The sequence below is a fragment of the Spea bombifrons genome, chromosome 1 (assembly GCF_027358695.1).
Source record: "Spea bombifrons isolate aSpeBom1 chromosome 1, aSpeBom1.2.pri, whole genome shotgun sequence".
Lineage (NCBI taxonomy): Eukaryota > Metazoa > Chordata > Amphibia > Anura > Pelobatidae > Spea > Spea bombifrons.
This window is the reverse complement of record NC_071087.1, coordinates 10,327,665-10,354,771: the sequence shown is the minus strand read 5'-3', so window position 1 is coordinate 10,354,771 and position 27,107 is coordinate 10,327,665. Positions and strand designations below refer to the sequence as shown.

The window sequence follows — 27,107 nt, the reverse complement described above, 5'->3', positions numbered from 1 at the left end:
TCCCATGGTGGTAGGGATAGAGTTTCTACTACTGATGGTACATTCTCTATTTTAATCATTTACAATTAGTTTCCTTTGCAGCAATACGAGTTTATCTATGACATCATTACTTTTTCAGGCGTTCTCACCTCATTTTGTTATTTTCCAGGGTACATTCCAGTCTGAGTTTTTAATTTTAAAGTCATCTTTAATTATCCTTGCTTTATTTATTGTATTTTTTATTTTTGTATGGGAAATAATTGTAAACCCACAATGGCCTCTGTTTAATGTGTGTTACATAGTTATATAGGCTGTGTGTGTGTTGTAATTAGTGTAATTACATAGCTCTCTGTAGGTGTAGATAAACATATTTTGTAGCTGCCTGATCACGGTATAATCCTGACTGTAGGAAACTTTGGTTAGAGGACAAAAAAAAAATGCTAAAAAAAAATGTGAACACAAAATATTTGCGATGCGCTGGGGAGCAAATGAATTGTAGAAACCCGGAATTGACTTATCAAATGTAGTGTATAATTTTATTTCACCAGCCTGCAAAGACAATTTCAAGCATAGCAAAGAGCCCGCGGCAAGCAGAGACCTTTTATAAAATATCCAACTTTTGACTTTTATGCTGCAAACAATTATACATTTTTCTATGGTAAGTGATTTGTCCATCAATGTCACTTAAAGTGAAATGACCTAAAATGTCGCCAGTGCCACATCTGAGTGAGCCGAAACTAGGAGCTACATTTTTTATTGGCTTCAATATAAACCTTGTTTTTATCTTAATTTTTAATCATAAAACTAATTTGGTTTCCTATAACTCGACTTCTGCAAGGCACCTAACAGAGCTTTTCCTATATAATATATTTCCTATAGCTAATATAACTTTCCCTATACGTCACATGGTGTATATACATGTTAAGTAGGGTTACCAAATATCCATGTATTTAGGGGACAGTCCCACCTTGATTGTCCCCTCAAACCGTTGTAAGTCTAATTGTAAATTATATTTCAATTGCATCTCTTTTTTTTTTTTTTTTGCTTTAAGTGGCATTAAAGATATTAATGAAATCTAAGAAATCCCCACAAGTCAATTTTCTTTTATCCCTGGATTTTGGTTAACAATTGCTGTTGCTGTTGAGTGAAGCTGTTCTCGTGATGGACAGCAGAGGGAGCCAGAGGATCACCATGTGCCGGCGGCAAAACCATTAAGTTCCAAAGAATATAGTCGTCCCGGTAACCGCATTCTCTTTATGTACATAAGGACTGATTGTATGGAATGCTGGTATGGCGCCAATTTTCTGGAAATTAGTACAACTCTGCATTTCCTATTCTTGCTTTGTTGGAACTATATCATTTTCTTGGGGCTAACAATAAGCAATAGTTGATTAAAGTTGTTTTATTATTATTATTTATTGTTTTATATAGCGCCGTCAAATTCCGTAGCGCTGTACAATGGGTGGACAGGACATAACACGTAGTATGTAACATAACAATTTGACTTACAAAGACAACGGCTGAGGAGGGTCCAGCTCAAAGAGCTTACAATCTAGAGGCTATGACATTTTAGAATGGAATCCCATGGTATATGACGTCAGGCTGTCCTCTTCGCTGTCTTTATGGAATTAGTAGCTACACCCAGTCATATAAAAAGGAAATCTTTTCTCGTTGAAAATAACGTTTATTTCGTTTTTTTCTGTTTAAATACATATGTTTATTCTACGTGGAATTGTCAGCCGCTTATTAGACAAACGCAACAAGCTGATATCAAAACTCTCTTCAGTTCTCCGGGCTCGGCTCTCCATACGTTTATCCGGGACAGCTGTGTTTTTCTGGGTTCATAAAGATTAGCGCTCCTTGTAAGTGTCCCTCTTTAGGAGCGGCAGTTCCTCTCTGGCTCATAAGCCATCTTTCTTCCCGATGTCCCTCGTTTCTAGACGCTCAGAATGTTTGCTGGGTATGGGTGTATCGCGGGGTTCTACAGCCGTAAAAGTCGCAGCGAACAAACCAAAGAAAACAACAGAAATAAGCTTAAAGTTAGCTTTCCAAATAAAATGTATGATCAGTTTCTAAAAACCAACCAATGTGTCCAAAAGTCACATAAGAAAGTCTTTGGCCTCTCCTCCACCCACACCAGCTGAAACAAGTGTCTCTTTGGCCATTTGAAAGGTTAGGAGATATACAGTAGCTAAACACATACATTTATTATAATTATGTCACACTAGACATGCCAAGTGGACACTTCAAGGGACACTCCAGTGCTCTTTAGGTATTTTAATATGCACTCTTTAACTAAAAAAACACTTACCGTAAGGAGAAGCTGCAGCTTCAGAGCTCCAGCACACCACCCACTCCATGGTTTGCTTGTTTTTTACCCCATTTTTGGCTGCTTGAATCCGATCAGTGACCCAGAAGTGCTCCAACTGATGTATATGTGTGGTGGTCGTTCAATGTATGGACTGTAGGAGGCGCTGTCTAAATAGTTGGCGCTACATAAATAAAAGATAATAAAAGGAACATGAAGGGGGTTACGCTAGAGTCACACAGACCCCAAAAAGACCCCAATATGAAGAGTATGGAAACACATTCAGTATGTTCTGATTTTTACCATACATTCATTAAACGATTTTATATATTTATTTTTTTCTTGCTCTTACCACCTTTTTTTTAGTTGATATAATAAAAAAACTAATTTTACAGAAAAAAAAAACAATTGAAGGAGCTATTAATCCTAAATATTTTTTACAGTGAATGGAGAACCGATCTGGGGGTAACTCCTTAAAATAAACACGATCTTTGGTCTAGAGGAAAAGCAAACAAATTGCCTCTGGCAGAAGAAACTGACATCACAAGAAGGTCATCGCTGGTTTCCCATGACGATAACACGGGAATTTAACATTATTTAGCGATATATATATTTTTTAATGGTACAGCCCCAACAATGCCAGCCAAATCTCCTATCTGATATAGAATAACCAATAAAATGCTGTAAACTCGCCCATAGTTTGTGAAAGTAGAACGTTTTAATTCCACAAATAATGACTACCGTTTTTTGTTTTTTTTTTCCTGGACTTGAGCTAGATTAAATAAAACACGACGCAGAAATAAACATACTTTGCCACCACATTTCCTCTATAAAGACACATGGAAGGAGAACAAGGAACGTGCTATGAGCCCACTCGCGTTGTATATATGTTCTCTGAAAGTTATTCTTTATTCCACTGGTTGAACAATCATTAATGAAGTGTAGGGAGCCTGAAGCTAAGAAAACAATCAAATAACGTCACATTTCCAGCATAACACGTTAAAAAAAAAGAATAACACGTGTAAATATTTTAACTTTTTGTTAAATGTTGTAGACGTTTTGGTTAAAATCTGGGAGTTGTTCCAAACTCTTGAAGTACATTTGAAAGTATGGGGTTTGGGGGCTGTGGGCAGCATCTGATCCGAGAAACCTCTCCATTCCTTTGTTACGGAGGATGTAGAGCAAGCCATGTATGTAGGCGAAGACAGGCGCATGGCCAAAAAGGCCCTGGGTGCAGATAGTTTCTTTCTCTTCTTTCCTAGAGGTCTTGCTTGTGGGTGTATGTCCCTGCCAGAACAGATCTCTTGAATACTGTTGCCATGAAGTTAGGTTATGACATCATAAGTTGTCACGCACAGTAGGCATAATTACAACACTCAGGTTTCCACTTATAGGAAGAATAGGGGGCTCTTGATGTCATACAAACAGCTGTCAGGCTATCTAGCAGACTGATAGCTGGCTCCTGAGTTTCCCTACGGTCCATCAAACCGAAAGAGATAGGAGGTTTTTGGCGAGACTGGGGGCCGTTAGAGCCGAAGAACATTCCTGTCAACAAAAAATATAGGCTTTATTAATATAGACGTGCCAGCCCAGAGGGATTTTCGGGACAACATCGTTTTTAGGAGGAGAAATGTTAGAACGAGAGGTCATAATCTAAAACTAGAGGGTCAGATGTTTAGCTGTAATATAAGGAAGTTTTACTTTACTGAGAGGTTGGTAGATAAATGGAACAGCCTCCCAGCAGATGTGGTGGAGGCTAATACATTGAGGAAATGCAATCATGCATGGGATAGGAAAAAAGCTGAGGCTTATATCAAGAACATTGGGCAGACTAGATGACCATGTGGTTCTTATCTGGCATCCAACTTTATGTTTCAATGCAGCACCCAATGCCCCCGTAGACACGAAAGCTGAATAATAATAGATCAGAATAATAATAATATTGCAACTACTTTAAGGGAACGGCTTATATAGCTTAGTGGTGCTGATTTTCACCCTTTAACCCATTCTTCATGCAGGGTACGCCGGTCCAGCAAGTCTGATCCATCTCCGGACCCCATCATCAGTAGACTTACCCTCTGTTCATGCTTGGTACAAAGGGTTTACCCTCCTCTCTAGCGTGTATGTAATTATTGATTAGCTAGGTGTAGAAGATTAGTTCATTGTTTTTATTTCCTTTCATTCCCTTTTTTTTCTTTAAAAAAAAAGCTGTCTCTCCACTAAAGCAAATCCACTGCAATCCCTGTCTCACCAGCGTTTTCTCATCTCCTCACCTTACGTGATCTCCCTTCTTAAAACCGCCGCTCTCCTTATTGAACGCGAAGGCGGCACGTAATGACCTAATCCTCCTTCACGCTGCTTATACTGAACCCCAATGCCCTCCTTTTCCATAGACCACACTCAGCTCGTTCAGTACTGTCAAACCATAAAGAGTTAATATTTTCCCAGAGAAGCTTAGTCTGTAGTCTTAAAACTAGCATTCTACAACCGATTCACTGCCCTGAAGTTATTTTCCATCTCCTTCCCCTACACTTTGTCAACCAATCAACATCCAAGATAACTGGAAAAAATATTAATATTATAATAATAATAATTAATATTAATAATAAAATATAAATATTAATAATACAATATTAATATTAAATAAATTCAACGTTTCCCACAGTGAATGTGGGAATCTATAACATTGAACAGCTTGACCTCGGACTGACTTGATCTTTACTTTCTGAACTAGCAGAAGAGAAGACAGAATGACGACTGCATGGCGTTTGAGGTTCTTTCCGCTTGGCATTAAGAAGGTTGTAGGAAGCGAGAGGAGTTTCAGTCTCATCGGGGTTTCTGCATTGCGATTAGCCTGTGATCTCAGGAGGTATCACTCAGTGCCATCCATCATTTCGGTTAAAAATCAAAGAATACCCAACCGAAGGAACACAAAGACTCGTTAATCTCAACGAGCGAGCGTCATCGGAGTTGGCTTCTGTGACAATGTTGCTTGTAATGTGATATATAAGCTGTGATTCCGCTCCCAGTTAATAAAACACTTTCCAAGCAAAGGTGTAACAAAAATAAAAGCCTATTTATTCCCATTGCATGATAACAATATTCCAGTTCTTTTGTATATTAGGGAGACATCCTCTTAGTAACCTTATTTTACTGAATTTTTATAATAACAGACACTATCTGCATGTATTTTATTATTCCTTAACATGACTTATAACTTAACATGATAAAGATGTTACAGGAGGTAGGTATATTTCAAAGGAGGAGAAACACCACGATAAGAACACGTAAGTTTACAGGGCAATTGCCTTAAGAGTCTTCTAATGAGAGGTGTATACGTGGAATGGCCTTCTAGCCAAAGTGGTAGAGTTTAATTCAATGAGAGTTTATTCACGCTTGGGATACGCATAACGTTATCCTGAACATAAGACAAAGTAAGTAAGGCTTGTATCGTCTGTGTCCGTTCTCCGTCTGACTGCCCACCCATGAGGAGTATCAAAGACCAACACGGCGTCCATCCCAGACATGCATAATGTCCACGGGGCTCTAAAGAAGAGACCTCTGAGGTCTTAACAGCTTATGAGACTCTGGATCTTACTCTGTGAACATTGATCCGCTGAAAGGTATAATACGCTCTAGAACCAATACAAGGACGTTGAGTCTCACGACACACTGTTTCATTATAATAGGCTCTTTCTATGTATAATACTACATTTTCCCTATTTATTAATGTTACTTTTTTCCCCTTTTCTCTGCAGGTGATTCTGTGTAAAGAGCCATTTTACATCTATTTCTGGGGCTGTATCTGAGAATCGTCCGTAGAAGGTCGCGCGGTCCTGAAGTCTCATGTCTCTCATGGACAAACACAAAGTGAAGCGCCAGAGGTTAGATCGCATATTTGAAGGTGAGAAGCCGTTACTCCTCACCGGAGTGAACTCATGGAACTGTAAGAAATAACTCCTGAAAAAAGGCATTTATCTAAACAGTAATTAGAATTTTGAAGTTCATTGTGTAGACAATTATCAATTTTTAGTTGCTGATAAGATGCAAATATTTTTTTAAAAACTTACTTTTTTCACGTAACTTACTTTAAAAAAAAAAGAAAAAAACGTACCCTTTGTTCTTCTAAAATGGATATTGACATATTAACACCTTAATTTTTGTAAATAATGATTTATTGAGTTTTTTTAAAAAGGAATCAGGAAGGAGGGAGAGTAAGGGGGTGGGGGGGAAGGGAGGAAGAGAGTGGAGGGAAAGCAGAATTTATTTAGGTTGAAAAAAGTCCATCACATTCAACCTCATTATTGATCCAGAAGAAGGCAAAAAACACATATTGAAGTGATTGAGATCCTCTCCCTTCTAAGATGATATCCCTGTTGATGTCATGGTGATATCGCTGTAAATATTTTACTTTTTTTAAATTATTTTTTGTTTTCATGCTAAACTCACACGCAGTAGCTCTGCAGCCCTGATTTACTAATCATGCCATCTGCGATCCACAGTAGCGGGGGGGGGTCTCTACTACGCCAAAGAATTCTTCCTGCGGTGTCGGCGCTGACAACGGAGAAAGAACTGAAAGAGAAAATGGAATCTTCAAAACCATCCGAAATTATCCACCCTTTCTGGAAGCAGCGATATGAGCCATGAGCAATACATACTTATCGCCCACGGCACAATCACCCACGGCACAATGACCAAACTGCATTCACTTTGACATGTGCCATTGGCACCCATAGGTCCTCAAACCAGGAGAGTTCGCAGGTATGGCGCTGGCCCTGTATACTGTATGATTCAATGTATAAGGAAGCCATACATCCTACAGGGCCAGCAAAGCGTTTAATGTGGCATTGTTCGCAGGGGTTGGGCCATAATAATGTATACCACATCTCTCTCGCAAACTGTATCATGCCAACTCTCCGCTAAGTGAATAAACCATGAGTGTCTTAGGTGGCTTTCATTTAGGGTTCAGATATTCCACGTTACCCAGTTAGAACATGCTGATTAAATCAAATACTTTCCATCTCACCTGTCAGAGGTTTGTACAGAAGGCGAAAGCTATAGTGGTCATCCCATACGTGAGCTACTGGCTATTAAAGGCGTATTCGTCTCCTCGTAACATTATCACAAGAACTTCTGATCGAGCTTCCAGCCAGGAGAGACCGGCTTGTAGAAGGGCGCCTGATACATCGCTGTGTTCCATCTGACAGCACGGAGGTTAAAGGGCAGATCCTGAGAAACAGAGGTTACTAAGGCCCTTCTGAAGCAAAGGTGGTCACTCAGATACCTGAAGATCTGGAAGAAGTTTGCAGAGTCCATTCCTTCAGATTCTGGACTTTCTGCATGACCGTTTTAAGTAAGAACTTGGCAATCAGTGCTCTTCCAGCCCGCGTCTTGGCAGTAGTTCCAGCAGTATGAGGGTTTCCTAGAGCCGTGTAATAGACCATGAGATTGCCAGAGCCGAGCCTTCTTCCCCTTATTCACCACAATGTCTTATACATTAATTCTCTACCAATATCCATAGCATTAGAAGGATCTTTCAGAGAATATATCGATTACCTTTCAGAATTTAATGGAGCCCCCCATATACATTTTTTGCCGGGCTGCAAAGATGTATCGTGCGGTGGACAGATGTCATCGTGCCCAGTTAATTTCTGGCCAAAGGCCCTGTCTTAGGACTAAGGCTAAGAAAAAGTGGAGGAACTGCATCTTTAATATATCAGACAGAAGAAGTTTTCAACATTCTATAATTATGAGCGAGCTCCACAAGGCGTTCTGTGCATTTACGCACTTGAATTAAAACTAGAACAAATTCAAGAGTGTATAAATACTCTGCTGAGTTTGTTTGAACGTAAATTGACAATGTGTCTGGAAAGTTCAGCGGTATTAGAAAGCAAAAACTCACGGCAGGGGTTAGCAATTCCACCGACACAAGGGAGCCTTAGTACTAGAAACCAAATCAATTTGTACGTTTAGCCGTAGAGATGAAGCACTTGAGAATCCGGGCTTTCCTGGATATCGTGATTAAAATAAATTCACGTTCTTTGCCTTTTCCGCTGACAAAATGTCAAGAACACGGAATGAAAAAACAACAACATTCTTTGTAGGGATTATATTATAAATATAGAAAAACTAACTTTTACTATAACATCTTTGAGTTCCTGTTTCCTTTCAATGTATTGAAGGCAGTCTTGAGCACTATTCCTAAATTCACTTCAGAAAAAGGCACTGGGAGTTGGAAACCGCTACAAGTCTTAAAAAAGTATTGATTTGATTGATTTTTGATCTTTGAATATTGTTTATGGAACGCCAATCTATTGATTAATTGTATCCACTCACCCGATGTCTGTGCTGCAGATAGTTTGGGTTTTTCATAGAGTAACATTACAGTTTAGGAGGCATTTCACCTTACTGTGTAATAGAAACACAACGTTAATCGCTAATTAATGACGTACGTCACATTATGCGTCTTTTTGTCTACCGGGAACTTGGTATTACTTTTTCCAATTTACCTCTGGCCTTCCTCAACGCTGTATCTTGTTGGCAGATCTTGTAAGGAGATGACTGTATTACCAGGTGCTTACCTTTGCGTCACCAGAATGCGTCCTGGAGCCTATCAAAGCATCACAACACGTGAGAGGCGCACCAAAAAACCCACCAAACATGCACCGAAGACACACAGTAGTTCAGATGCTAAAGAACTAGCAACTAAATTGCGAACGCTTTATTCCCGTGCTCCCATCCTACCCAAAACTGAGCTCCTTGGATTATTGACCTTGGCTTGGCGCTCATAGTTGAACCAGAGCCTTCGGCCCAACCTCAGATTGCTTCTGATATTGGATTGGGTCTCTTCTGACTATTGTTTGTATTTGGCCCTGTGCCTCTATCATAGTTACATAGTTCATAAGGTTGAAAAAAGGCCTAAGTCCATCAAGTTCAACCCTTCTACCTAACCTTCCTATTCTTGATCCAAAAGAAGGCAAAAAAACCCTTGCTTCTTGACTCCAAGAGGCAATCGGATTTCTCCTTGGATCAAGAAGCTCTAAAATATTAATGTTATTCTATTTATATCCCTGTATGCCATGCCTTTCTAAGAAAATATCGAGGCCCCTTTTGAAGGTATCTAATGTATTGGATAACACCCCCTCCCTTGGAAGTGAATTCCATAACTTTACTGTCCTCACTGTAAGGAACCCCTTCCTCTTCATTCTCCATCCCATTTCCTCATTTTAATCCCAACAACCTGTCCATGAATTCGGGTGACTTCCGAGCCATCCTGTAGCCAATAGAATGTCCATTTCCTAGACTGCAGCTAGCCAATAGAAGTAGGCCATACTAGAGGATTCTGGGAGTTCTAAATGTTCCCTTTATAGAAAAAAGCTTTTATTTTTTTTTTGAAACTTTCATTATTTCCCTGATGTCAACAGTATAAAATCTCTTTCATATACAGCCCCTAATTACGTCCTCCTCGTGGAATCCTCTTTCATTCACCGCCCGTCGGGCTTCTTTATCTCCATATGTCACGGGTTTCAGAATCTTATTACTTTAGTTTTGAGTCTGCATTTATTAGAGGGTATTTTAAAAACGGTCACAGCTGAAATATAATACAGATTAAGTTACCGTATCAGCACAGCGCTGGGAAAGAGTGCTTCAATCATCAGATGTGCCTTTATCCCGTACAGGATTTCATATACAGTTTAACCTGAACGAGGAGTCGGGAAGCGACGGACCTCGTTGCAGAGACAGCCGAGCTGCTTTGAATATTAATATCTTTGACTCCTATGTATTCCTAAAACAAGATCAGCACATGCCCCATATCCACCGAAAGCAGTACTATGTATACAGTCGCTTCTAGCATGTTTACTCTTAGGATAAACCTCACAAGCTGTTCCTTGTAGTGTTGACGTTGGTGGCATGATTCCCTTAATCTTTACAGAAGACTTGGGCAGAGTGGCTGATAATACCAACCTGATGCTGCAATCCTTTCAGGCGAATGCACGTTGTTACTTATCGATCGAATTTATAATCTCGCGGAAGAGGTAAAAGCAATAGAATATTATGTAGGATTCCTTGAACTCTTGGAAGTCTTCTACGGCTCCGGCTGCTTCCTATTGTTCCCTCATTTGAAGTCCATAAACTATAGGGATCGTGAAAGGGTGATGGCCACAAAAAAAAGTCATGAAAATTGAAGCAGTAACCCCAAAACCGTATATTTTATGGTTTCTGAGCTTGTCCGTGAAGCCACTCGAATCAGATCAGACAGCAGAACTTCCCAGAGGGAGGTATAAAATAGGCTTCACTGACAGCTCTTCTCCATGCTCCAGCTGGGGTTGGGTCCCATGAAGCCCCAGAGATGGGTAAAAAGAAAAGGGGGTATTTAGGGAATTCAATGGTTAGCTTGTGCGTAGGGCGTTCGATGGTGAGCTTTGTTGCTCACGCGTTAGAAGTCTTGATGAAAAACAAGAAGCTTTAATCCCAATGTACAAACAACACAAAATTGGTTATTGGTGTGCTTAGTGATATCCCCCGCCCCCCAAAAAATGTATAATAATCGTAAATATTGATAAATAAAAAGTACTTAGTGTAGTAATGCAATGCTTCAAAAAATGGGCGCTGTTTAGCAGTGGACTCACATACGGATAAAGGCATATAAACTCTTCAATAGCAGTAGTAATAGTCTTCTTCTCCCCCAGACTGGGAAGAAAATGTAGAAAATAGTATAAATCCATATAAATGTAATAGACAAATATATTCAATACAAATCATAGCTTATATCTTAGATATGTAGTATCCGGTATCCATAGTAATCTCATAGATCCAGGTAGATAGAGACAGCTCTTGAAGCATTCATTACTACACCAAGTACTTTTCATTTTTATTTTTCATGTTTATTCAAACTTTATAAGCTCAATATTACATTTTTTGGGGGGTATCACTAAGCGCATGAATTACCATTTTTTTTTTATTATACTTTTGTTCCAAGGACGCTACTTATTTTGGCTTCTTCTTGTCCTATTATAACATATTTTTCTTACATTTCCTTGTGAACTTATTTGGGTAATTTTTATAGCGTGTATAAAAAAAACTAGGGATGTGTAATTCTGTATGATGGCCCATAAACATATAGTAATTTAGCTATAAGGTCTGCTGTTATTGCACAGTTTATTTTGACTATTACATTTTGAGGCCGTTAAATGACTTTCATAAAATCTACTTGTCGATTCAGTGTAATTCAGTTTATTGCCGGTTTCTATATCATTCCAAAACTCTCTCTTTTTTTCATACAAGCCGTAGTAGCTCAAGATCATCGTGGTCGTCAGCAATTTAATATCTATTATCGTACAGGCTATCTCCGTAGGCTTTCTGCCTGTCTCATGGGAGCTAAAAGATCTCATTTAACCTCAAAGTAACAAAATGCTTTAATATGAGACCCCCCCCCCTCCAAAGGCGAAGGTGATGGAAGGCATATAATATATAGCCTTACGGTTTGTGTTTCTGAATGACCTTTAAGTAGCGTTCTTACTGTTTTGTAATAATTACATAGGTGCTATATGTAGCAAAAACTGGAAAGCACTTGATGAGGTCAGCGGTTCTCAACCTGTGGGTCGCGACCCCTTTGGGGGTCGAACGACCCTTTCACAGGGGTCGCCTAAGACCATCCGAAAACACATATTTCACAATATATAATTACATTATTTTATGGTTGGGGGTCACCACAACATGAGGAACTGTATTGACCCCTTTAAGGACAATGGGCGGTCCCTAAACCCATTGAAAACAATGCATTTCGAGCACGTACATGTACGGGCTTTGTCATTAAGGGGTTAGGAAGGTTGAGAACCACTGATCTACATGTATCCTTAAAAAAGTTGAGCCACTATCATATGCTGTTGAGTTAAACATTGAGGCTCGCCTGTTACAGTCACGATTAACTCAGTAGCTGTTGCGTTGGTCATCCCATGCATGGTTTGAAGCAGTCATGTTCGTACGCAACCAACTTGTCAATAAGCCTCCTAGTCCAGTTTGTCAACCAGAAGTCGAGTGGGTTGGCAAGTCTCAGCCCAGAAGATTCTGGGTCAACTCTCATGCTGGTTTTGTCTGTTTGTATAAACCTCATTTCTGATGATACTTCAGTCTCTACAATAATATTATTTCTTCTTCTTTTACATCTGAAAACAATAGACGAGATGAGAATTTTGTATAATGGATAAAATCAGAGGTGTTTTTGTTTGCATTATAGTTTTTTTAAGTCCTTCTAGATCATTTGCTTGCTTGCTGATTTCCGTGGCCTGCTATTGAGAATGACATATGCTACATTCTCTCCGTGCCAGAAAATGAGGCAGTGAAGGAGAATGACCAGGAGAACATCGCTGGAGGCTTCAAATCAATGTCAGAGAACCAGAGTCTTTGTGTGCAGTGAAAATATAAAGGTTGTTCTGGCTGTCCCTCAATTACTGGAGACTTCATAAAATTACAATCAAGCGTCATTACCCTTCACCTCTGTTCTTAGGCCGCATTCAACTAGGAGTTTGGTACAAGCTCTATGAAAAAAAAAAGATTATGAATGAAAGGCGGCTTTATAATAACTGTACTATGCTCCAGATTTTTTTTTTTTTACAAAGTTTTCTGAAATATGTAAAAAAAAAAAAAAAGGGTCATTTTCAGGATTTGAAGATATGGCTTTTTTATAATTATGATTGCTCACGATCATACATATGTATATGAAGAACACTATATGTGAATGAATGGGGGAGAGGTACTTAAGTATGCTTCCTGGTTACCGTAAAGACGGCCAGAGGGAGGAGTAAAATGAGACTTAAGTCGAATAACTGATTTGCACGCAGTAAAATCCTCTGGGGTCCATGCAAAATATGCCATAAAATAAAAAGAAGAATTTGAGGATTAGAATATGTAAATATGTAAGCCACAAACCAGTTACAAACCCTGGTATGGTGTATTCAATAAGACAAGTAGTTTTAGTAAATGTGGCGTGTGCTTTTACTGTACTTCTATATGTAGGCTATATTTATTATTTACTGTCTTTACATCTGTCCTGTTTTCGCAGCTCCCTACCCTTTGGCCTGGAGGGGGCAGCATGCACTTGGTTCACCAGCCAGAAGCAACACGACACCCTGGCCGGTGATCGGAGGGGCGTCCGAGGCAGGTAAACAGCGCTTCCTCACAAAAACCTTTGGATACGATTGGCTGTATTTAATAATGTTTATACTATTAACAATGCCCAAGAGTCTTCATTCACCGCTCAAAGGTGCACCTTGTTCTGAACCCAGAATATCAAGGTTGGACAAAACAATGATCCTTTATTGTTATTATTACTATGATGATGATGGTGATGGTGATGATGATGATGATGGTAACATTTACCAGCCTTGTCCAGTATGGAAGACTCATTATGTGCTGTCGCATTGCAGATGTTCAATAAATACTCACAGGTTATTCTTAGGAATGGTAGACATATTGGCAACTTCAGATAATACTCATAAAAAGTGATTTTGCAGAGCGGCAGCCATTGTACTATAGCAGCATTTTCTTTTATATGGAGACTAATCATTGGCTTCGGAACGCGGTTCCACAGTTTCGTACGTTTTTTCATATATTGTGACTGCTTAATAAATATAGAACACACACACTTTATCCCTTTTGCTGGAAATGTTTTTTTTTTAATGTGCGGAGATTTACAGGAATTATTTTTTTTTACAATTTTATTTTTTGATATATTTTACTTTTTGATGTTTCACAGAATATAGGGATATTTGTGTTGTTGGAGAAGGCATGTAATAGGATATTGTAAACTAAAGATACCAACAATTCCATAAATCTAACGGCTGTGGGTAAAGAACCTCTACAGAATAATGTACAACCGTGTGGTTTTCTGGAGTGCTTGTGGTTTGAGGTTGCTCGATGTAAGCTGTTATATCCAAGATGGTTGTTCCTGACCCGTTTTAAGGAAGATGTTTACTTTGAAGCTGTGCCAACTAGCTACAGAACGTAAACATAAATGCAACTGCAAATTGACTAGCAGAAAACTATCATTCCTGTATGTTTCAACTGTATCTGAAGATAGCATAAGCTGTTCAACTGTTATTAAGTTGGCAAATTGGCCCAAACAATGGTTATTACCAGGTAGACAATGTACATAAATGATGGGTGGGTGTGCGGCAGGAACATAAGCAATGTTTTGAGTTTGGCGACCCTAGGCGAAACTCGTTTCGGCTACATTGAGGATTTGACTGTGACACTGAACTTTAATGGACCTCATTGCCACAAAGTTGGTGACAAGTTCCACTCCAGTTTAGTAGTTTTCAGCGGAAGTGCTGCTGAACCTGGTCCAGGAACCCAACCAAGCGTGCCTTGTGAGATATTAGCGATTTAGGCTCGTGTTCGCTATGGTGAACGTAACATCATTAACCCCTTAATGACAAAGCCCGTACATGTACGGGCTCAAAATCCATTGTTTTCAATGGGTTTAGGGACCGCCCATTGCCCTTAAGGGGTTAAGAAAATGTAGAACTCATCACTCCAACACTTTTCCATAGCGTGTAGATCCTTCAAGATTTCTGAGGTGTATAATTTGGTGTAAAGTGAACATAATACATAAGATACACATGATTTCAAAATGAGCAGAATAGAAGTGAAGGGGCCCTTGTCTATATTTCCATCTCCATACAGGTCAATCAGCTAACACACACACATATATATATATATATATATATACCACGGTCCAAAAATATAGGAGATTTGGAAGATTTGCTAAAACTCCACCATGAGAATGTTATATATTTTTAGAATCTGACAATGAATAACAAATGCAAATGCATTGGCAAAAAAATCTACATTGAATGGATTCTCTTGAACACATATTTTTTTTGTTCATTTACAAATTATTTGCATTAGTTTCTTTCCCTTTGGGAATGTCTTAAAAAAAAAATAGTTGAAGCGATACCAACAAATGCATTAGTCTCAAGTCACTTAATAAAGAATTTCACAGTGGCTGGCAGCGCACACAGAAAGTATTCTAGCCGAATCTGCAAACAATGAGATATATAAACATTCCATTATCTGCACCGTCTCCGAGGACGTCTTGTCATCGTTTCCTGCCCGTATAAACTAGCCAAGTCTTCTTTACAAATGAAATGAGCTTTGTGAAGCGGACCCAAAAGAGAAAAAGACAGGCATGTATGGGTGGATCCCCACGCTTGCTTTGCCCTGTGTTCCATAGGTGGGAGAGCTATAGGTTTTAAGGGACCCTGTCCAAAATGATCGAGGGTGGCGAGCCTACCGAGCGCTCGCCATGACACAATGGCATAGGTCTTCAGATGGACTCCATGAAAATACTGAGTACTAACCAGAAAGAACCATGTATTATGATAAAGGGTTAAACTCTATAAAAAGAATCACTTAAATATGGGAGAAAATGTTCAAAAAAATCAGCATAAAATAATCACCCCTCAAAGGGAGACTTCAAAGGCCCATAATTACGACTCTATCTAAAGCTCTCGTTGCATAGGGTCAGCTGTCGACATCTTTCCCCTTATAGGCTTTACCAGCGACTGATGGGTATTTTCATAAAAAATAATAATACTTTGATGTAGTTAATTGTTTGTATGGTAATCTAACCATGAAATGTTATATTAAAGTAAATACATAAAAAGGAACCTATAACATAGCAGGTTCCGTTACATATCCAAAGTTCTAATGCATGTAGAGAAGGATTATTATTTTGTTGAATGCTGGATAACGATGATTTCCCAGCTACTGGCTTTCCTTTTGGTAGATAACCAAGAGAAAAGGATGCAAGATGTGATTGAATTGGAAAGACTACAAAGTAATAAAATGAGTGTGGGGGGGTTTTAAGGAATGAAGAGCGTTTAGCTAAACTGTTACTGTAGAAAAGAGTCGCCTAAGGGTTGACCTCATCACAGCGTACGAACGCACCAACATCCTGCGCGAGCCCCTTCCGTGGGAAATCATCACCATGAGAGGCCGCTTATTAAGATTAGACGAGCGACCGTCCCATGTGAAACAGAGAAGGACGTTCTTTGCGGTAAGGGCTTTAAAGCTCTGGACTGCACACTGTAGGCACAATGGAGGTATTTCAATAATATGGTTGATATCTTTTTTGCAATAAAGTGCATACAAGGCTGCACGCTGTAATTTATGTTCTCCAGTGTATGTTCTGACTGCCCACGGAGTCATGGAGGATCCCTTCTCCAGCCAAAACTGGCACGTTCCTAGGACAGTAGGTATTTTTCTGTCCGGATGAGTACAGTATCCAAGCATATCTTGGGTAGGTTGAGCTTAAATTACTTTTTTTTTTCCATCTTCTATATGGGTAACGTAAATATTCCGGCGGTTGGATTGGCAAACGCTGGTGGTAAAAGATGCCTCTGCCCCGCAAAGAAACAGAGAGCTGTTACCATTCACAGATATCTTTCCCCCACCTACAATGTATTCTAGCCTGTGCCTAGGGCAGTAGATCCAGGGCGGCAGAAGTCCTCTGCCCGCAAACCCGGGATGGCAGACCACCCTCTTGGTCAATCAGGCCCCCGTGGTGTGGCACTGCTCAGTCTTTGGGATGGTACTGTATAGTAAATAGGTGCCTGTTTTGCCTATTCTATAACTTTTCCCTAGCTTAACCTGCTACATATAAGATGTTTGTGGTCGGTCCTGCGCAGCCTTTATACGCGGTGCCCTGGTCATGTTGCGCATACCTCTGTGGTGTGACTCTTTTTGGGTTCTACACAGTGGAAGTTGTTTTCCTTGGAACAATGAGCGTTTCATAAGAAACAGATGCCAATGGGGAATATCATATTTCTTAATCATTTTATGATCTTTAAACTTACTGTAGTTGTTCTTCTGACATTCAATAAATGAGTGATTGGACTCCAGCCCTGGTAAACATGTCTACTCCAAGGTAAATAGTTACAAAAAAAAGATAAAAATCCCAAAAATGTAATTGAAAAAATCAATTTGTCTTTGTCCTTAGAATGAAGTCCAATGTCCAAAAATGTACTGCACTAGGGTTCTAAGTCTTCGTTGTCTACAAGGTCCTCTGGTCTGAGGTCATCGCAGACGCATTTAGCACCAGATACCTCATCTTTTATGCTAATAGCAATGATCTTGCATCACAACCTCAAAGTGTTGTGCATTATTGTCCTGAAAAGGCGTCGCTGGGGATGTGGGATCCGTATTACAAGTAAGGGATTGTCTTGGTCAGTCTTTTCCATGAATCCTTTCAAGAAAAGATGTAGTGTTTGGCAGTACAGGCAGAGCTGAATCTACGCCTGATCACCCTCTACGCGCAAATTACAGCTCTTCACCCACCGTGCATAAATAACAATAAAAAAGAAAACTCACACACATCATTCTGAACGTGTAACATTTATAGGAAACATCTGGAAAACGAGACTTTTTTTTCACTAGTTATAGGAGGGGTCAAAGCAACAGCCGGGAAATACAAGGATGACATCCATCAACGTGGTTTGTCATGAACCACCCTGAACAATGCGGGTCAAAGGTCATTATTCTCCATAAATCCAGTAAAATAAAAAAATACTGTAAAAAAAAGAATCTCACATATAAATCTGACTCCACCCGAAAGTGGAGTACGGAACGGTGTCAAGGAAGTGTCAACGTCTCATTAGCCAGACCATAAAATGTGGAATGAAATGTGGGTTGTGTTCCTCCAATGGTTTCTCCAAAGGTTTGTAGTAAGAGATCTCAAAGATAATATCACATTATTAGGACAGCATCTCATGAGCTAAGCATTATCTTCTTTATCAGATTATGATTCTCCCATTGAAACTGTCCTCTTTCTCACTTGCGTAATAGTCCAAGAGACATCACTAGTTTGTGGCTTCACCTTCTTAGTGAGACCCTGTGGTTACGTTAATAACTTTTACCTTACATTTTATTCACAGAGCGCCAGCAGGTCCCGTAGCGCTGTTACAAAAGGGAGGAATCCAAAATGACAAATAACAATTACATTGACAATAAACAAAATTGACAACAAGATAAACAGACTGTAAGACATATTGGTACAGATGGAGAAGAGGGTCCCGCACTAGTGATCGTACAATCTATAAGACCTTTGGCCATTGGCGTCTGGCGTGATTAAAGATTTATGTTCTTTAATTTATACTGGAGATGGCCAAAAGAAGCCCTTGTTGGACTGAAGTTCCCATGTTCCTCACTTTATTGGTCAGGAGAGATGCCTTGGTTGACCCTCCTGTCGATGTCCCATCAGGAAAACAAAGGCTTCTTTCTGTGAATGCACCAACCGCGTTACATTGTAACCATCGCATCTGCCTGTAGGGTCTGGGGTTCCTCTACCGCGCACATTTCTATGATACAGATGTCTCTGTATCATATTCCAGAAACGTTCCTGTTTGTTCCACTCGTATAACTTCACAGGTCATTTATCAAACACAAACAACCCAGTAACATTAACACACGCAAGCATCTGCAGCTTTATTTCTTATCGGCATGAATGCACATGCAGTGAGCCTTCTTTTTTTATCTCCTGGATTAGGTTTCATCACATATAATCCTTGGCATGGCAGAGCTGAAATTTAGGGCACCTTGCTCCAAAATGCGATGTTTCAAGCGTGATCGTTCCGAGTTTGTTGCCATAACAACGGTTTTGTTTTAGTCATTCGCTCAGAATCGGGTGAATACACATAAAAGCGAGCTCTAATTGTGTCCCGGATTTGTCAGGAACTCTGCGTCTGCTTGTTAATATCGAAATTAATTTGGTTCTGATGCACAGGGATAGCTAAACACAAGTTTTTCTTCTGAGCAGCTAATAGCTTGTGTTTCTTGCCCCGCAGCAGATAGCATAATGCTATTTATTTTGGGCTGAACTGAAGGAACAAGGGAAATGTGAGTTATTGCTCATTGGAGCAAGCTCTAAAAATGCCCAAATGCATTTTCATAAAGACTCGTAAGAGCTTCCACGAAGAACGGACGCCGCGCTCCTCCCTGCTAAAGGATGTCTATTTTCAACAACTATTATCATCACGATGGCTCCGCTTCATCTGTAATTCACACAGGGTTTCAATTATTTTATATGAAGAGCAAAGGGAGGCAGGAACTGCATCTGGAATATGGGCCTGACGTCTGATCATTGTGATATTACCCTGTTCTGCTGTAGTGTTCCAGCTAAGAGTTTCTGCAGCAGCTCAGATACATTTCTCCATTCCTCTGATATAATTCTATGCCACCAACCAAGGTGAATGAATTTGGCTGCCAGGTTATAGATTTTTTTTATTGAATAAATGCAGCGGACTGGATGATGGTTAACTTCATTCTTTGATACAATGGGAGATGTTATATGGAACCACTGAGAGCTCTGTTGGCAATGTACATTTTAGAACTTTAGCGATGCTTGAGTTTGTTTCTAATTACATTAACACCGGAGTAGCCTGGTGTATTTTCAACCACTGGCACCCACGCACTGGCCTAGGCCACATATGAGCCTAAACACAGGTCCTCAATAATATCTAGAGGCAAAGGAATTGCTTAAATCTGGTTTTCGGCTCCTCCTGAGCTTCCGGTCTCCCTCCTTATGCCAGTATTGGGGAGATGTATTTATAATTTAAGTTTTTGTAAGACATGGCTACCTGGCGGCTGGCATTTACCACAAGGCAGACTAAAGTGTGTTGGAAAAAGGCACTTTCTTGGGTGACCTGTTGGAGGCAAAATGGTTGTGGCCCCCTCACACACATTCGTACTCCAATGATGTTATCTCAGGATCCCCTAGTTCCTGCGGATGACCCACCAGCCAATGGAGGGTGCCAGTAGTCTCTGTGATGTCTGCAATATATGCTACATGACCAAATATATGACAGCCCTCCTAGTTTTTGAGTTTTGGCAGTAGAACGGGTCGTACTGATGTGACTGGGAAGCAACGTCTGCACAAGCACTGTGTGTTCACAAAATGGATTTCCATGGCCGAGCAGCACACAAGCCGAAGACCACGATGCACAATGCCAAGCGTCAGCTGAAGTGGTGTAAAGCACTCCTGGGTTTGGTGGATGCCAGGAGAACGCTACCTATTGGAATGCATATGCCTACGAATTTGTGGGAACAGTTTTGGGAAGGCCCTTTTCTATTCCAGCAGGACTGTGCCCCAGTGCACCAAGTTCCATAAAGATATGACGAGTTTGTTGTGGAGGAACTCGAGTGGCCTCCACAGAGCCCTGGCCCCGCTGAACATCTTTCGGATCAAGTGGAATGTGAGCCAGGCTTTCTCATCCAACATTAGTGCCGGATCTCACAAATGTAGGGCAAAAATTCCAACAGAAACTCTCCAAAATCCAGGAAATCCTGGAAAGCCAGAAGAGCAGAAGCTGTTATAGCTGCAAAGAGGAGCCAACTCTGAATTAATGCCCATGGTTTTGGAATGGGATGTCCAACAAGCTCATGTAGGTGTCATGGTCAGGTGTCCACAAACTTTTGGTCATATAGTTTAACTAGAGAGATTTAGCTGAGGAATTTGTTGAATAAAATGTTCAAAAGTCCTTCTGAATAGTTTTATAAACCTTATAAACGCTATAAAATTAATAAACCATCCTTAATAATGCTAGCTGAAAATAGGCGCAAAGTCACTTTTCCATAAATTCAACTATTTTTCCCATGAAAGAAGTCACTTAGATCTTGAACATAATTGTCTATTTAAGATGTGCTGTGAATTAACTGATTAAAGTTGGCCAATTATTAATTTGTAGGAGGGACATCACAAAAATGAGAAGGGACCACAAAGCCCCACTTGCATTTGGCATAGTCCCACACCTTAGCACCCTAGACGGCTTCCTATTTGATTCCCTATGGGTTTAACCAGGGATTAGTGGGCCAAAAATATTTTGGGGACCCTCGTCTAACACACAGATTTTAAATTTGGGACTTGGAACATGTATCTACTTCCTTTAAATAAATTCAATATCATGATTTAGCATTAATCCCTCACGCTGGCATAGGCTCGCCCCTCGTTTGATGGGGGGTCCGGGATAAACAGGGGGGCCCCAGAAGCTGCTTAACCTTTTTTCCAGATTACATTGAACCCCAAAGCCCTGATAGTATCTTGTAAATTAAGAAACAATACAAGAAATCTATACTCTGTATGTTATCCTTGCCTTCTCGTTAATATTCTCTTAAGCCCCAGAGAGTTAATCATTCTGAGCATGAATCTTAGCAAATGATTTATTGTCTCGCGGAATAATTTGGCCCAATTAAACAAATGATTATGATAATCAGTTTCGAGCAGCGCCCTGAATGGCTTTTTATTTTTCAGATTATGTTCCATGGCGCTGAAAGGACTGCGCTCGGGATATTATGACACAGACTGATATATCATTACGCATTTGAAATGTTTGCTGTCGTTTCTATTATACGATACAATGTATTTAAATTACGTCTCTATGGAATAATGCATAATTGCACATACATTCTGCGTCATTTGGCTGCGTTCGGTGGACTTTCGTGAATTCTAGGTAAGAGAACGTCAGACATTGTTCTTGTAAACATTTTTGTAAACATTTAAAGGATAATTATAACTGTGCACGTGTTAACGTAAATATTACAAACACATCTGCGTGTTTTGGGCATAATAGAAGGAATTTAACCCCTTAAGGCCAGTGGGCGGTCCCTAAACCCATTGAAAACAATGCATTTTGAGCCCGTACATGTACAGGCTTTGTCATTAAGGGGTTAAGGAATGTTCTTGATTGTATACTATTAGTACAGCCAGTGGCGTATTGTAGGCTAAGCCGGTTAAGCCTAAAAGCGGCAGGTCCGGGGCAAGGAGCAGACCCTCTGCCGCGTTACAGGGACCCAGTTGCCCTATTGGGTGATCAGGCTCCTTGTAGCGTCATTGCTCAATGGGATGGTTAAAAGGAAGATGACCGATTCCCCCAAATGGCCAATTAACACTTTGCTGGTCTGTGCCGCGTCGCACATTCCTCCATAGTGTTCATTCGCCCAGGGCCAGATGTCCCTAAAAAAGGTGTGCTCCAGAACATGACATCATATTCAACGTCCGTCTGTAAGGACGTAGGTGGAAGGCCGGTGGAGCTGTCCTAGGTTAGGTTTAGGGCTTTGCCGAAGTTAAATATGCCTACATTGACTACAGCTTCTGAAAGTATATGTGAAAACAGCGTCTCTTCAAATTTTCTAAATAAACAGAGCCGTTATTATTTGTAGCAGCCAAATATTTACGTGTTCAAGTCTATGTGTAAATAGACTAGTGAAAAGCTAATTTTAGTAATAGTTTTACTTTTTATAACACTTTTATAAGTGTCATCTTTTCCATAGAGCAGAGAGGACTACAAAGGCAGAAATAAAACGAACAGCTGGAAAATAGGAGAAATCGGAGTAACTAAATGTTCCGACAAGCAAAATAAACATTAAAACAGACTCGTTCGAAACGATCATTGGAATTTTGAGAAAGACAGTCATTTATCTACAGTATGGAGTGTTTTAATCACAATATACTGTATATATGGCTATTGTAAAAAAGAAATTAGCTTGCACAACATAGATTGTTTCATATGGATCTCTATGACTATTTTTATAGATTATATTTGTAAAATATAAATGAAAATGTAACATTTAGATGATTTAAAATGAAAATGTTGCTTATTTTCAGATTTCAAGGAAAAACCACAGGAGAAAATGATAGTCTTTGAAATATTTTTACCCATTTTTGTCTCGATGAATTAAAGTGCGGATGAGTATTTAAAGCCAGAGTCAAGCTGGAAGTACACATATTAACAGCATATTTATAAACCTAGGTCTGGGATTAAGGTAGCACAATTACAATTTGCATAAATTGTTGGGCATCCTACGAGTTAAGTATGAGTGAATCTGAAACATAATGAGTTTGTACCGCCGAGAAATATAAATACATTACATTTTATTTGGTAAAATCTGCTGTGATTGGGGCCACTTGTTGACGGCAGTCGAGTTTTAAGTAAATGAAGGAGAAGGAAAATGTGACCAAAGCCTCACGTTCTTATTCTTTATATATGGAAATTATCCTGATATGATCCAGAGCACGGCCTGGGGATAACGAGTTGGCCCTGGCACATTAAGGCCATGAGAGATGACGATGGCTGGATATGAGAAGCCACACGTTACATTTCTATTACTATAATTACAGTACATTAGCACAGCCCCTGATAAGACTCTGGAATGGCCGATCGGGGGCATATGGAGTGATGTCGGGCAGTGACCCACCGGTGAATGTGCCAGATGACCTGTCAGGGTCTAATCCAGAGTCTCTAGCTGAAGCTCTTCTTCCCTGTGTCTCCAGTTCAGTTTCTTCATTCTCTGGCTGGGGGGTGTGGTGTGTGGCCCCGCCCAGTCCCTGCCCACTTCTTGCCTACACCCAGCCCACTTCCCTCCACTCCCCACCTACTAAAGTCTGCCTGGGGTTAGCCACGCCCATTCGTGAAGAGGGAGAGGTCCAGGTCGCCTGGCCTTGGAAGTTCCCAGGTACGGGTCACCAAATTCTGGTGGAGTCCATGCAGAACTGAATCAAATGCATTTCACTTCACAGAAGGCTGGAGTGCTGGTTTAACCCTTTCATTCACACAGAAGAGGACAGCAAATAACATACAATTAACTTTATATTATTCATCCACCCCTTTTAGAACTTGAATAAAAGGAACATTCCAGCCATCATATGATTTTGGAGAGGGCCCTTTAAATGATGTCCCTATTGCCAATGCTTGGGGGGATTCTTTAGAATCCTCAGTTACTTTCTCCGTGGAGGAGATCTGTTCATCGCCGTGCACACAATATACTCCTCGCCAGTTGGCTCCAGTGCTGGCTCGCTGAGTGGGGTTATTTAAACTGCTTTCTTCTTTAGTGGGGCTATCATGTACCGTAAGATGTTTCCTACAATTTATCAGACAAGACGATTAATGCTATAAGACTTCCTTCCACCTACAGACATCAGACAATATATTATTACTATCTAGTGCGAGGGTCCACCTGGAATGCACAGGTACGCTGTGGGCCATTCCAAGCCGTGATAATCAGCCACTTATTTCAATCAATCATTTTAACCTAATAGTAGATTCATGACGTAGGGCAAGTGGAAAGTAAGCCACGCGGAAATCCTGGTTCAAGACAAAGATAAGATCTTATGAAGACATGAATTGGTTTTCATCACAAATATATGAAATGTATGATGATGTAGTCCTTTGAAACAAAGTAAGTCTTTAGTGGATGTATAGAGCTCAGAGCAGCAGCTTTGTATGTAAAACATTGTAATCACAGTATGACAGTGTGTGAAGCAGCAGCACAGGGCATTAAGAAGGACATACCCAGAGGACACTGCGGTAGCAATATTTTGCTGTCTCACAAGATTTTATCATGCGTTAAGGACAGATGTAGCTTTATCCTGCAAATTCGCCAGTAAGTTCTTTTTATACTTTTTTTTTCTCCCATTATCGCTACCATTCTACAGATTAATTCTCGGGATTCTTCCTTTAGGGATAATGGGCCATTGTGGACTGAGAGTACTAGGTACTAGTTGCCTGTACCTAGAGACAGTTGACTTTTAGCAGTTTAGTTACTGTAGACTAGCAATGCCATAATGCCTCGACATGTGCAAATGAGCCAAAATTATTTGGACTCATTTTTTGTTTGTTTTTGGCCCATTCATTTTCGGGCAACAAATTCCCTGCCCATCTACATCTTCTACCTTCTGTCTTTCATCTTCTCTCTTCTATATTCGACCGCATCTTCCAAGACATAACCTGGTGTGAACTTGCGCCAAAAAGGGAGCGCCTTCAGTGATGTCCTCTCCCCCTGATCATCCATTCGGGGAGAAGACCCCAGTGAAAGTGGAAGTTCACCTTAGGGCAAAAATGGCGGTAGTTCCATTGACGTCCTCCAAACTGCCAAGATTTTGCCGCTTGTGGGGTAAAAGTTGAATAAGTATTAAATTTTTACCCCAATGACAACACGTCTGCCTCAACGGGCATTGAGACTTTATTTTCATTTGTTTCACACTGGTTTATTGTTCTGTGTCTTCTTTGGCTGCATTTCCTTTTACCTCTTGAACCAGATGGAAGTATTATAGTAAATATCTATGAAGTTCAGATTAACATTTTATTTACAGTTACTGAGTTGGAAGGTTTGTTTGTACATTAAGACGTAACGATGCTTATGGTAGCTTTTCTTTATTTTTTAATGCAACATTCTGTGTTAAATATACAAAACCTTATACAAGCGTACTGACATCTTTATGTTATGGAGATCACTTACAAAAAAGGTAACTTCCACTTCTCATGGTAACACCAAACCAAGTTTGTTTATGGGAAGTGTTTGTCAAGTGTTTTAGGACAGCCATGCCTTGGACAGCAACACCATTTGTGTCACGAGCCGGGTCCTTACAGATGACTGCATTGACCCAGAGCGCCCGATGATGGAGTTCAGGAGTTCAGGATGCAGTAGTGGAGTGGGACAGGGCCTGATTGCAGGGCGACTGCACTCACCCGGGTGATGAGCACCTAGGGTTGTGCAGCCACATACCAGCGCCCTGACATAGCAGCAGATGTAGTCCAAACTGATACTAAGTGATATCCTGCAGGCACCCTGGAGCAGGCATGAAACATAACACTAGAATCACGTGCAGGATGCTGCAGGCTGGGAGCATGGAAGCTAAGCAAAGGATATAGCAGAAACATAACAAGCAAGGGGGACAGAGAGAGCAAGATACAGAGAGACCAAGCTAGAAACATAACCAGACAAAACATACATAATACAGGGCACAACAGGGAACAAGACAGGACACCCTCTACCGGGGATACAAGACAGGACACCCCGCTGCCGGGGATACAAGACGGGACACCCCGCTGCCGGGGGTTCGAGACAGGACACCCCGCTGCCGGGGGTTCGAGACAGGACACCCCGCTGCCGGGGGTTCGAGACGGGACACCCCGCTGCCGGGGGTTCGAGACGGGACACCCCACTGATGGGGATACGAGACAGGACACCCCGCTGCCGTGGATACACGACAAGACACCCCGCTGCCGGGGATACAGGATACATCAGACTGACAAACATGAAGAACGTGACAATTTGGGGTGACAGCTGCTTTAGAAGGGCACAATACCCCCTCTCTCATAGTCCCTTTCTCTTCTCTCTATCTCTTTCCTCTCTTCTTTTGTTCTTTTTTTCTCTTTCTTTCTAGCTATTTATCTCTCTCCCTCCCTTCCTCACTCTCTTTTTTTTTTCTATCTTTCTCTCTCTCTCTCTTGTCCTCGCTCTCTCTCTCCTGCTGTTCGTGCTTTCGTTCTCTTCCTTTCTTTGTCTCTCTCTCTCTCTCTCCCTCCCTTTCTCTTGCTGTTTCTTTCTTACTTTCTATCTCTTTTATCTTTTTTTGCTTTGTCTCACTCTTTCTTCTTTATTTTTCAACCCCCTACACACACATCATTGAGAAGCCTCTCCATCCAACCTGCAAACAGCCCTCCATCCCTGCTAAGAAGATCATCTGACAAACTCTCCTTGTACATAACAAGATCGTGCAGAGCCCTGGTGTGAATTTTGGCCACTGTGCTATTAATGACGCTCGCTCTCTCTCACCTTTTTATTTCATTTCATTTATCATTTGTTCAAATATGCATATCGTATTATGTAAAACCACCAGTATCTTCAAAATATGATTTAATCATTATTTTGTAGTAGTCTTATGCGATAAAATGTAAATTCCACAACCAACCACACAAAGGCCAGTTTATGTTTTAAAATGCTTCTTTTCCATAGAGAACAATTGCACAATTATGTGCGGGTTAAA

General features: G+C 40.5%; 1 protein-coding gene across 1 annotated transcript in view; it reads left to right on the top strand.

The window, feature by feature from the left end:
- CTBP1 (C-terminal binding protein 1) overlaps positions 1-27,107 on the top strand; it is a 166,037-nt gene that overhangs the window by 54,907 nt on the left and 84,023 nt on the right. Inside the window, exons 2-3 of the mRNA XM_053458173.1 lie at positions 6,046-6,191; positions 13,350-13,448. Of these exons, the coding sequence (XP_053314148.1) occupies positions 6,134-6,191; positions 13,350-13,448 (157 nt within the window). The 5' untranslated portion in view covers positions 6,046-6,133. The remainder of the gene's footprint in view (positions 1-6,045; positions 6,192-13,349; positions 13,449-27,107) is intronic.